This window comes from Pogona vitticeps, chromosome 4, assembly GCF_051106095.1.
Source record: "Pogona vitticeps strain Pit_001003342236 chromosome 4, PviZW2.1, whole genome shotgun sequence".
NCBI lineage: Eukaryota > Metazoa > Chordata > Lepidosauria > Squamata > Agamidae > Pogona > Pogona vitticeps.
In genome coordinates, this window is record NC_135786.1 from 3,029,569 (window position 1) to 3,042,289 (window position 12,721).

At 45.3% G+C, this 12,721-nt stretch overlaps 2 protein-coding genes across 3 annotated transcripts in view; one reads left to right on the forward strand and one right to left on the reverse strand.

Moving 5' to 3' along the window:
• LOC144588812 (uncharacterized) overlaps positions 1 to 12,721 on the forward strand; it is an 856,730-nt gene that overhangs the window by 666,196 nt on the left and 177,813 nt on the right. The window lies entirely within an intron of this gene.
• Positions 1 to 12,721, reverse strand: part of XKR7 (XK related 7) — a 75,976-nt gene that overhangs the window by 12,640 nt on the left and 50,615 nt on the right. The window contains exons 2-4 of one of the 2 annotated variants that reach the window (XM_078392252.1): positions 2,238 to 2,437; positions 1,919 to 2,031; positions 436 to 1,164 (exon numbers count right to left, since the gene is read on the reverse strand). In XM_078392252.1, coding sequence (XP_078248378.1) covers positions 664 to 1,164; positions 1,919 to 2,031; positions 2,238 to 2,437 — 814 coding nt within the window. In that variant the 3' untranslated portion in view covers positions 436 to 663. Of the gene's footprint in view, positions 1 to 435; positions 1,165 to 1,918; positions 2,032 to 2,237; positions 2,438 to 12,721 lie in introns of those variants that run through there. The other variant, XM_072996615.2, reaches the window with a different exon arrangement.

Consider the following 12,721-nt stretch of genomic DNA (forward strand, 5'->3'; position numbering starts at 1 on the left):
ATTTCTGTACCTCATGCCACTGAACATCTCTCTGGTCACTGGATTCAGGGATGTTCATGAACTTTGGGGATGCAGAGGAAGACTCAGTGGGGCCCCAAAGATGTGTGTGTGGGGTTTTCCAATGTGATTTAATAAGCCTCATCCCTCTGCCATAAAAGTTATCAGCATGCCTACAGCCACACTCTAGGGGTTCTCTAACTGGGTTTGACTAGACAGCTCAGCTGAACTGAGCTGGATCGGTCTAAATAGGGTGGCTTAAGGTCGTATAGAGGTCTCCCGTTTGGTGTGATCCTTGTATCCACTGGGGATCCACACCTCAAGCAACCCTATTTGGCCCACCTCCCTTAAGAAAAGGGAGAAAACAAGGAAAAAAGGAACCAAGAAAATTACCCTCCTTGCTTGCTCCTGCCTCCTCCTCCTCCTTCTGGGAGGAAGCTTTCTTTTTTTTTTTCCTAAAGGATACAGTGCATCAGTGCTGACCTAACAGGCTTTTAAAAACCCTTTGTGCCCACCCCTCACAGAGGAGGAGAGGAAGTTTTCAGTTTCCCAACATCATTAAATGGCTGAGGTGAATGATAATGGGAAATTGAAACTGGCAAGTTCTGCTTTTGCTTCAGTTCCAACGATTAGACACGCCGTAAATGAGCCAAGACGGGAGTCCTCCTACCTGCCTCTAAAAAGTGGTAGTCCCTGACAGGGAGCCAGAAAGGTCCAGGTAGCCATGATCAGCAGACTGGCTGCTTTTGTGCTGCCATTTACTTCACCTGGCCACCAGCAAAAGGAGCCAACTAGCCTGTCCCACAGGAGATCAAAATAGTGGGACAAATGCGCACGTCGATTCTTACCTCCTGCTCTATCCCTAAAAAAGATTTCTAGACGCAATGAGAGGCAAGTATCTGACCGGCCTCCGCAGGGAAGGCTCGTGAACGCAATAAGCTGGGTGTTGTTCAGGCCCAAAGTGGTCAAAATGGAAAACAGGAAGTCTCCAGAGGTGGCAGAGTTCAGGCAGAAGGAGGACATATGGAAAGCAAGAAACCGAGGTAGAATCCTGGAATTGGAGGGAGACAGGGTGGTGAGACAGAGAGGTGTAAGATAAGAAGAAAGGTGGCACAAGATGAGCACTACAAGGGAGAGGACGAAGGGACAGGAAGAGATAGAACATTTCTGAAAAGTTGAAGGTATGGGGGGGGAATTATTATTTTTCTCCTTAAAAATGGAAATAAAATATCTGTAGTTTAAAGATGCAAACCCTCCCTTTCCTTGTCCTCTTGCACACGAATGAAACGTTCTTCGTGTGCGAGGCATTTGCTGCAAGATTCAACAGGAGTTTTCAAATACCTGCGAGAATAATGTTTGTGCAAGTTCTGCAGAAAAACCTGGACACCTGCTGTCTTGCTGCACAAAGTTTTAACTAGCCAGAAGTGTATCGGGTGGGCTATTTGCCTCTTTGCGATCCATGCACACTGTGCAGGTGTGTGCTTCGCTTTACAAAGGGAAAGAATGCTAGCATTGCACAAAGTGCTTCTGCACAACATTGCACATCTATCTATCTATCTATCTATCTATCTGTCTGTCTGTCTGTCTATCTGTCTATCTATCTATCTATCTATCTATCTATCTATCTATCTATCTATCTATCTATCTATCTATCTATCTATCTATCTATCTATCTATCTATCTATCTATCTATCTATCTATCTATCTATCTATCTATCTATCTATCCGTGCTCCCACACTCACACCCATTATTTAATCAAATCCTTGTCCCATTCTTTGGACTGTGTTCATGTATTGCAACAAGCCATGATGTGGTTTATTGAAACCTGGCTTGTTGCGGTATGTACCCCCCCTCCACTAGCCATAGTTTGTTAACCAGCCAAAACACCCAATCTGTATCCATGGCGTAGTGTTGGCTTACCGGCTCTGCTTTGTTTAAAACATGGCTTCTTGGGAAGCCTGAACCTTCCATTGTGGCTTGTTCCTGGCTTGTCTCCTCACTGATCCCTCTCAAACAGGAGCTCACACCAGAAGCTAGGAAGAAATCAACCAGAAACAATATGGAGCTGGGAAGGATCGGCCTCTGTTCATTCTACCGTCTGCTGGGGAATTTGTGTCTTAATCAACACATCCTACATATTTAATACAAACCATGGCTTAGAGTGATGAGTGACAAGAGGCTCAGGTTTGCAGCTGGCTAGAAGCAGGATACCGGGCCAGCTGGCCTTGGCCCCACTCACCCTGCAAGGGTTCGATGTAGTTCTGTTGGATCATGATGCTCAACTGCAGGACCAGCTGCGGGGCGCTCTTGAGAAAGGTCTCTAGGAGCCGCAGCATGCTGATGTCAGCACTTTCGAACATCATCCTCCAGTAGAAATGGCGCCTTCGGTGCTCCGATTGCCAGCGGCTCTGGAGGCCCAGGTAGAGGGTTCGCAGGTACCTGCAGAAAAAGGAAAGAGAAAAGAGAGCAGGTGAAGAATACGGAGGCGGAAAGGAGCCATCCTTCAAAGCTGAGTGTTCTCGGTTTTGACAACGAGGACTTCCTTGTGGTCCATGAGAAGCAGACCTGGAAGACATGACTTTTTTGGATGACAGCTCCCCAAATCTTCCAAAGAGCCAGCTGGGGTTTTCCAAACTCTACAAGACGGCACCAGGGATGGGACAGGAAGCTCTGCTAAACAACCAATAGACCAGGGGGGGGGAAATCCTTAATAAGAAGGATACTGTATGTCCCTGGGGACGAAGGAGAATACAATTTACATGATGGCATTCCCGAAAAAACGGTGTACAGAGCAGAAGCTGGACGATGAAGAAAGCGAGAAGAAAAAAAATCTATTTAACCTGTGATACTGGAGAAGTTTTCTTAAAGCTATCCTTGACTGCCAAAAGTGATTTCTAGATGGAAACAACCCTGAACTGGCATAGAAAGCTAAGGGAGAGGATGAAACCACGTACAGAAAAGGACAAGTCTCCTGGAACAAGGTTTGTAACACTGTTTGTAAACTTTCAAAGGGCTGGTGAGCAGAACCATCCCAGGAGCAGTAAGCTTAGTGATGTAAGTCAAGGGGTTGAAAACAAAGGCTTTTTAACTTCAAAGATGTCGTTGTCGAAGGGGTAGCCGTGTTACTCTGGGCAAGCAAAATAAAAGAGTCGGTGAAAACAAAATAAAAATCAAGACATTTTTAAAAGAAAAAAAATTAGCCCCTTAAAAACTAACTTTTATGTATTTTTTTAAAACGTGAGCTTTCCTGGACAAGTCTAATGAAGTGGACATGTCCATGAAAGCTCCCATTAAAAAATATATATAAAAGACAGTCTTTAAGGGGCCATGAAGTTTTTGCCTTTTTAAACTTTTAGCTTTAAAGAGAGTTGCCTGTCCAGGCTGGAGCACCAGAGATTCTCGTTTCTCAGTCCTGTTGGCAACATCAACCTTATTAAGAGCAAAACAACTGCGTGCAGGGGGAGCCTTTATTATGGCTGCTGTTGTTTTTCGATCATCCAGTCACTTCTGACAACCGTCTTGAGCACCAGCGTTCAGTAGGTCTCCATGGTCAAGCAGGGATTGGAACCCAAGCCGCTTGTGTTCTAGTCTGCCACAAACTTTAGGGAAGTCCTATTCGTCATCAGATCTCCAGGTAGGGAGGCTAATGCCTTTTCTTTTCTTTAAAACATTTATAGCCTGCCTCTATTGCAAGATCTCAGGGCCAGTAACAGAGGTAGACAAGGCAATTTGAAAAAAACATAAAATCTTTAAAACAGTTTGAAGTTTTTTAAAAAGTTAAAAAAGCTAAGAGTGAACACACAGAACAGGGGAGAGAACCGATCCGTGATCCATACATGCGCTTGGGCCCATCTTGCTATTTGGAGCAAAATAAAGTAAGAAGTGTCAGCTTTGTGACTTGTGAGTGTTTTTGTTGTTCAGATGCGTGCACACATGCATGCGTGCACACGTACACACAGACACAGACACAGACACAGACACAGACACAGACACACACACACACACACACACACACACACACACATCAAGGGGATCTGCAGAATTTTTCCAGGGGAAGCAAAGCTGCATAAGGGTAAGTTAACATAATTTGCACACATTCCGTGAGTGCTACTATACGGCAATATATCTGTCGGTGTATAGTAAAATAATAAAGGAATTCAGACTTCCAGGGGGAAAAGGTGCTTTTGCTCACCCTCCACAGAGACCCCACTTTTCCCAGTGACAATACAAAGTCCACTCTCTCGTTCACAAGGGTCTGCTTTTTTTGTATTCTTGAAAGCTTTCATGGCTGGGATCCAATGGTTGTTGTAGGTTTTTCAAGCTGTTTGGCCGTGTTCTGGAGGTTTTTCTTCCTAATGTTCCGCCAGTCTCTGTGGCCGGCATCTTCAGAGGACAGGAGTTAGAACTCTGTCTGTGTTCTAGGGCAGTTTTGTGGGAGTATTTATAGTATTTATATAATCACCCAGTCTCCTGAAAAGGACAAAAGTTGATCCCACAGCTATAAATATTCAGCTATCCCACAAAACTGCAACAGAGCACAGACAGAGTTCTGACTCTTGTCCTCTGAAGATGCCCATGGCCACAGAGACTGGCAAAACATTAGGAAGAATAACCTTCAGAACACGTCCAAAGAGCCCGAAAAACCTACAACAACCATCGCCTGCTTCCTTCCTTCCTTCCTTTGTTTTATTTATTTATAGGCCCCCTCTCTCTTGAAAGAACAGAATGAAAAACATAATCCATTAAATCCAGTTCTGGACACCACACTTCAAGAAGGATGCTGACCAATTGAGACAAGTTCAGCGGAAGACAACAAGGATGGTCAGGGGGCTGGAAACCAAGCCTTAGGAGGAAAGGCTGAAAGAACTGGGCATGATTACCCTTGAGAAAAGAAGACTATGGGGAGATAGGAGAGCACTTTTCAAATACCTGAAAGGCTGTCCTACAGGGGAGGGGCAAGATCTGTTCTCAATCATCCCAGAGTGCAGGACACGTCATCATGGGCTCAAGTTAAAGGAAGCCAGATTCTGGTTGAATATCAGGAAAAACTTCCTAACTGTTAGAGCAGTACAACAATGGAACCCATGACCACAATCGGTGGTGAGCGCTCCAACCCTGGAGGCATTCAAGAAAAACTTAGACAACCACCTGTCAGATTACTTTGATTTGTATTCCTGTCTTGAGCAGGGAATAGGACTTGATGGCCTTTATAGGCCCCTTCCAACGTCACTTTTCTATGATACATTATGATACATTAACGGCATTCCGTGTCTAGCCACGTGTCCATGTAAACTGCCTTCGGACAAACGCTGGCTCTATGGCTTAGAGACGGGGATGATGAGCACCACGCCCTAGAGTCAGACACAACTGGACAAAATGTCAAGGGGAACGTTTACCTATGATACATTAAAAAACAAACAATACACTCGTTAAAATACGATTGAATAATTAAAAGTATGCCCGACAAGGGCCCATCTGTCAGTCTTAGGTTTGGACATCAGCTCTTAGCAGTTGGGAGACCGATCCCTTCGCCATTGGTAAGTAAGAAATGCTTGCTGCTAGGGCGCAACTATTTTTTTTCCTCACCAATCCTGTTTTACCTCCCTTTTAACAGATGCAAAATTGTGCCAAATTTAATCCCAATAGATGTCCCTTCATTGGCCATTTCGGTTAGCCATTTGTAACTTCATGCATAAACGTCTGATCAACTCCAGACATCAGCAAAAGCGCAAGGTGTTTCCTGGAGACGCACGAATGGGAAAAGGAGTGGAGGTCTATGCCAGTGGTCCCCAACCTTGGGCTTCCAGATAGATGTTCTTGGACCTCAGCTCCCAGAAATCCAGGCCAGCAGAGGTGATGGTGAAGGCTTCTGGGAGTTGCAGTCCAAGAACATCTGGAGGCCCGAGGTTGGGGACCACTGGTCTGTGTGATGGAGGATCCTGCCCAAAGAGGTAGGTACAGGGAGAACGTAGGCAGCAACAAGGGAAAGAGCTCTCCGAACGAGAGATTATTCAAGAGGGGTCCCTTTGTGCAAAAGAGCTGCGCCATGGATTACAGAATAAGTCAGCCAGCTGCACCTGTGGAACTGCCGGCCAGGCACAAGCTCCACCTCGTTGCAGATTTAGTAGCTGCTTGCACAAGGTCAGGTCATGCAGGCTGAGCTAGGCAACCCGATTTTGGCCATTATATAATAGTTATCATAAATAAAAAACGTTAATTGATTAATGATAGCAAACTCTGAGGGGCATTAAGAGAAAGGACATCCCATGGCATAAGAACAGACTAAGCTTCCCCGCCGTGGTTGGGGTAATCATCTGTGCTACCAGCACAGAATTCTTAATTTTGAGACACATTAAGTTGCCATTACTGTAATTGTTCATATTCACACTTGAAACCACAGGACTGACTGAGAAAATGGCGTTGGGCATGCCAGCTGTCTTTGTTGTCTGGAAATTGGCCCATTTTGTCGTTGGCGCAAGGAAGTGAAGTTGTGTGCCTTGACGTGGCATTTCTCCAGAGGTGTACACGTCTCACCATCTGATTGCTGAGTTGGGGATGGTGGGAGTTGTAGTTGAAGGGTCTGGAAAGGGCCAGGCTGAGGGGAGCGGTTCTGAAAGCAAGGAGTCTCACAACCCGACCAGTTGTTTCACCGCAGATTTTCTACGTTCTCTTTCCTTTATTCCTCTCCCTCCTATTTCTGGTAGCGTGTGGCTCTTCTCTCCCCCTTCAAACTCCGTGGACCCTTTCAGAGGGAATGGGATCAAACCTGAAAAATCCTTGTCGAAATGCTTTCGAAAAAATATGATTTGAAAACAACTTCTTAAGTTGTTTTCAAGAGTGTGTGACGTGTTCTAACAGCGAAATGCTGTTAGAACTTCTGTTAATTTTGAAATGTAACTTCATTAGGTAACTATTTACAGTAGTTCCATTACTTGGAACTTCATTACTCCTCATATCTAGCTTGGCTGGATAACAAAGAGGAGATTGATTTAGAGGAGAGGAAGGGATTTAAGTAGCTGTAGCTTTTCGTGACTCTTCTCCAGTAAAGAAGATATAACTTTTGCCTCCCCAAAGAATGTGAGGACAGTAACTTTAATACTGTAGTTACAGAGAATGGGCCTAACAAAATTGTGGTGGGAGAATATCGCCCACAGTTCAAGGACTTCCCTGTACCACGGCCTCCTTCCTTTTGTGGGGTATTCATGTGTTGATGAGGACCAAATGCTGCACCACTGGTCAGCAGCCTGCAACATTAGGGTCTTTGTAAAAGTAATTAAAAGTAACCCTTAAAGTAATTAATAGTAACTTTTCAAAGTAATTAATAGTAATTTTTCAAAGTAATCAAAAGTAACTTTTAGTTTCTTTTGAAAAACAGGACAGTGAAGTGTTACTTTTAAAAAACTGCTACAACAGTGCTGTAACTAATGTCACTGGGAGAGTCATTTCTGGAACGATCTTCTTGTTCCTTTCCTACTCCCGGCTGGCCATCCTGAGGATGACGCAGCAACGCTTGGCCATGATGTTGTGTTGCATCCAAACGAGCTTTCCAAGTTCTTCATCCAAGTAGTTATTTTCCTTCCTCCTCCCATTTTCCCATTTGTTTTCCCTTCAGGGATCAACTGCAACAGCCGTCACTTTCATTTCTCGTTGCATCACCTAAGTAGTCTAGCCTTTGGCATGTTTTGTGGTTTCTTCACCTTTGTTCATCCGCTTTAGTATGTCTTGGTTGGTCACTGGGGGCAGACGGGCAAGAGACCCGGCCTACGGCCGTCCACAGGGGAGCAACGGCCGTCTGCCCCCCCCCGTCGAGGGAGCTCTGCAGCCCACTCTGGCAGGGCCCCTATCCTTAGCAGGTCAAGGCCGCGAATATGTCAACAACAGAAGTCCCACCCATGTCGTGGACAGAGGAGGAGTGTTTTGCAACCTTGCAGGCTGCCTCTAGTTTGTTTGACTGGGAGGGAACTTTCCGGGCTGGGGCAGCCGTCCGTCTGTCTAGCTTGAACCAATCTTTTCCTCTTGCCTCAGAATTCAACTCTGCCCTTGGAGTTTTATTTTCTTCTCTTTTGTCTGTTGGAAGCAGTGTGGTCAGTTGTCAGTTTTTTTGTTAGTCTTCTGTCCCTGTAAGTAATGAACATTTTTATTCTTTCTCCTACAAATGCCTCAGAGTGAGTTGTGGAGACTGTAAGTGCCAGTGAAGAAGAAAGGGGTGGACTCTCTGAGGAACTTGAAGCTATTCTCCTCGGTGGATCTCTGTCCTTCCACTGTGCATCCAAAGGAGAACTTTAACCAGAAATTCAAAACTCTGCAACGTAAAACGAAGGCCATCTCTGTTCCGATTTCTGTTGCATGGCCGTCATCCTACTGTCCATTCAACCAGTGGGATCGCAGCTATGCCATAAAAGTTGGATCTATAATGAATTCCTTTTGAACTATCTGTTCAGGCTCTGATCTAGAGGGCCATGTGCCTTTCCCTCCCTGTTGCTATCGCTGCTGCGGGGGCTGCGACCAAAGATTTTTGTGGTTCCCGGACACTCCCTTGCAGAAGTCTCGAGAGGTTGGAATATAAAACGAAGGGCTATCTGGGCCACCCGCTCTTCGGAAGGAAGCTGTGAAATGCCCATCAAGAGCGAGAGCGAGAGCGGGTGCAGGATCCATGCGTCTCTGCGCCTTTTTGCTCAGCCGAAGCGCAGTTCATTGCACTGATCCAAAGTGCCAGAGAGGAAGGCGGGAACAGCTGGTCTTCCTGGAGCCACATGGAGCCGACGCACCGAACTTGGAGGGTTGGATGATGAAAAGATCCTTGGCATCTGCGGCTGGGGACTGTGCAGACCATCTGCCTCTCAATCTGCAGTTCAAGTAGGTGTTCAGAGAGAGGCCGTTCTGTTTTGATCAAAGAGGGAGGGAAGAAAAGGACGAGCAAAGGGCCTCTTCTTTGTTCCTGTTATGTGCTGTCAAGTCGCCCCCGAATTATGGAAAAAACGATAAATAAGTGATTTCCAATTTGTCCTTTCCTCAACAGCCCTGCTCAGCCATGGCAATCTCCGTTCTGTAGCTTCTTTTAGGGAGCCAGGCCATCTCACATTTTATTCTTCTTTTCCTGCTCTCTTCTACCTTTCCAAGCATTATGGTCTTCCCCAGAAAATCTTGCATTCTCAAGAGGTGCCCAAAGTTCTTTGCCCTCCAGGAAACACCTCTTACAAATACGGACACGCTTTCCTGCCTCCACTGGATCGGTGCTACTGCTCTGTTTTTCTTACCCCGTCTACCCCTTCTCCACAATCTGCCTTAACGACGCCCTAACCTTAGCACCATGTCCAAAAGAAGTGAATGCAACAAGGAAAAGCTCATTGCATCCCTGATCATTGTCAACCCCTTCTCTAAAAACAGCATCTTGCAGATGTTTGTTTGGGGTGCTACAAATATCCCGTATTGGGGTCTAGCCCATTTCACAGATCCAGTGAATGAGATTCTTCCCTGCAAAACCCAGGTGTCAAAAAAAAGAGAGAGAGAGAGAGAGAGAGAGAGATGATCACAACATAATCCGGCTGTGATGTCCTCAATCGGAATGGAGTCCCACTCAGCTCATGGAGACAGGGTCACAGTCGAGCGGGGGTAAACTGGCAGCCCGTAAGTCCGTTTAATGTAGCAGAGCTTCCTTCCGAAGGACACCTGTATAGAACTGGGTCCTGGGTTTCAGCCTTAGCTTTGACCCATCCTGGCCTTCGATGCTCCACCTGGCTGAACCTGGATCCCTGATAGGTTATCTCTCGGACACCTCTGCTTGCAACAAGATGTTCGACGTGTTCACATGTTATAGTCCACGTGCTCAGAAAGGGCACACAGAAGATTTCCCCTCCCTCAGGTGGGGAAAAAAATTAAGTAGCAACAGCACGCCAAAGAGCACAATTTGTAAGCAGTATGGGAATGGCTACTGGCTTCAAGGAAACCGAGGTAAGTCGGGGAGGGAATTGAACACGACTGGCGTTCAGGTTTAGACTTTAGAAATGAAATGACTTTGTTCTGTGCATGTTGTAAGAGCTGCATTGGCTCAAACAAAGGGCCTCTGGAGTTCAGCATCCTGTCCCCACAAACGGTCCACCAAGGCTGCCCAACAGGAACCCTGAAAGCAGGATTCATCAACCCCTTTTCTACCTGTTTTTTCATGTTGTTGTTGTTTAGTCGTTAAGTCGTGTCCGACTCCTCATGACCCCATGGACCAGAGCCCGCCAGGCCCTCCTGTCTTCCACTGCCTCCCAGAGTTGGGTCAAAGTCATGTTGGTGGCTTTGGTGACCCTGTCCAACCATCCCATCCTCTGTCGTCCCCTTCTCCTCCTCTTGCCTTCACACTTTCCCAACATCAGGGTCTTTTCCAGGGGGCTTTATCTTTTCATATGATGGCCAAAGGATTGGATCCTCAGCTTCAGGATCTGTCCTTCCAGGGAGCACTCCAGGTTGATTTCCCTCAAAATGTTTGTTCTTTTTGCAGTCCAGGAGATTGTACACATTTAGAAAGCATCTAAAACCACTATTTTTCAGGGAAGCCTTTCACATCGACCCCGGTTGAATGCCTTGCATCCAGTCTTGCTTCATTCCAAAGACTAGTTCACCCTTGACTGTTTAGCTTTAGGTCATGCTTTTACTACTTATGTTGTATTTATTGCTTATTGTGCCATTTGTTGTAATCTCTTGTAAACTGTCCAGAATAGTCCTTCAGCACTAATGGGCGGTATAGAAATCAAACAAACAAAGAAAGTGAGAAATGAATGGACATGGCACTACTATGCTACTGGCAGAGAGCAGGGGTGGCTTGAAATGAGTCCTGGGAAATTTTTGAAAGAAGGAAATGCAAAAGCAGGATTACAGTTGAATGTTAGGGTAACAATAATGACTGCAGTAACTTTAAAAAGGACAATGAAGGCGCCAAAATAGTTAAAGATTTTCTGCACTTTGGTTCACTCATCAGTCAGAATGGGCCACAGGAGAGCAAGCCTAAGATCATCCATACCAAGGCATTCCAGATTGCTGGGTACAGATGTGAAAGCTAGGCCAGGAAAAAAAAGCTGACAGGTCAAAAACAGAGTGTTTCAAAGTACAGTATGGGGATGGGAGAAAGTCTTACGGGTGCCATGGACCATCGGAAACAACAACAAGGGAGTGTCAGATCAAATGACGCTTGAACTCTCTCTAAATTTGGGGAGGGGGGGAGAGAGAGAGAGACTAACCGGAGGATGTTGCACTTTGGGCAAATGAGGAGAAGAGAAGATGCCCTAAAAAAGACAATAAGGCTTGGAAAAGGTGGTGTCAGCAGGAAAAGAGGAAGACCAAATACGAGATGGAGTGACTCCCTAAAAGAAGTCACAGCATTGAGTTTGCAAGAGCTGAGCAAGGATCTTTTGGAAGTCACTAATTCACAGGCTCAACAAAAACTGGAAGCAACTTGACAGCACACAAAAAAGTCGATTTTCTAATGAAAGTATGTTGGAGTTTTTGTTCCTATGAAGGAACAAAAGCTTTTCATTCTCCGATTTTCGACAGTATGGGACCAACAACTGGCCAATGTTGTGTTGTTGTTTGATTTACAACCTCACATGCTTGTCTGTAGTTTGAGTGACTGGGAAAGGCTGAGTTGATTATCTACCCACCAATAATCAATCATTCCTTCCAGCTTTTGACATTGAAAGATAGCCCCGTCTCTCTGTTGAGTGCTCTATCCCTCTCTTTTGTCAGGTAGTGCCAATTGTTTGTTGCTGTTGATCTGTTCAGTTGACTCCTAGTGTGTGTGCAGTAAAGAAAGCAGTATTCATAAGTCTGTAAGTAAATCAGTGTTTTTTTATTCTTTCTCCTACAAATGTCCCAGAGTTAAGTTAGGGAGACTTTAAGCGCCAGTTAATGAGAAATGAGTGGACTCTGAAGAACTTTTAGCTGTTCTCCTCTGTGGATCTCTGTGCCCCTACTGTGTTGCAAAAACAGGATTTCCCCAGAAATTCAAAACTCTGCAATACACTGCATCATAAATCCTGGCAACATCATTCTTTCAATAGAACACAAGATATCTCCTCTGTTTTCTGTCTGTTTTCTCTCTTACTTTATAGAGAAAAAAACCAAATGCACCTTGACCTCAGGTGACCTATGGTAGGGTAATGCAGAGCGAAGGACTAGTTAAGTCTGTATGAATTCCTTCCAGGGATGAGAAATCCCAGTTAAGAGTTTCACACCTCCTCCCCACTAGCTCTGGCTGGAGCTTCTGCCAACTTACAGCTGTTGAATTATTCAGTTGTTACTAAAATTTTCCGGCTGGAAAAAGGAGAGGCATATACTGTACAAGCAAGATCTCAAAGTAAACAAAGCGGGTCAGTTTCCCTGGAAGACGCTGGCAGAAAGAGGGAGCATTACCAAGTTCTGCTTTCTTCTGAGTTGACCCACATAAGACGGCCACACGATTTCTGTTTTAGAAGTCTGTGCTCTGAAAACACCATAGCCATGGCGAACACAGTACCCCCTCAGAGAGGAAAAGAAGCCCCCCCCACAAGAAAAAAGGAGCCACATATGTAAAGGTAAAAACATATGTGCTCAGAGGGATTCTTGTTGAGTCTGAGAGATCAGGGTGCAAGTGTTGCTTTTATTGCAGAGTTTGAATTTTTGGTTAAATAACTGTAGTTGTGCAGCAGACATAGAGAGCAGAATAGCTTCAAGTTCTCCAGATTATTCCACCCCTTTTCTCTC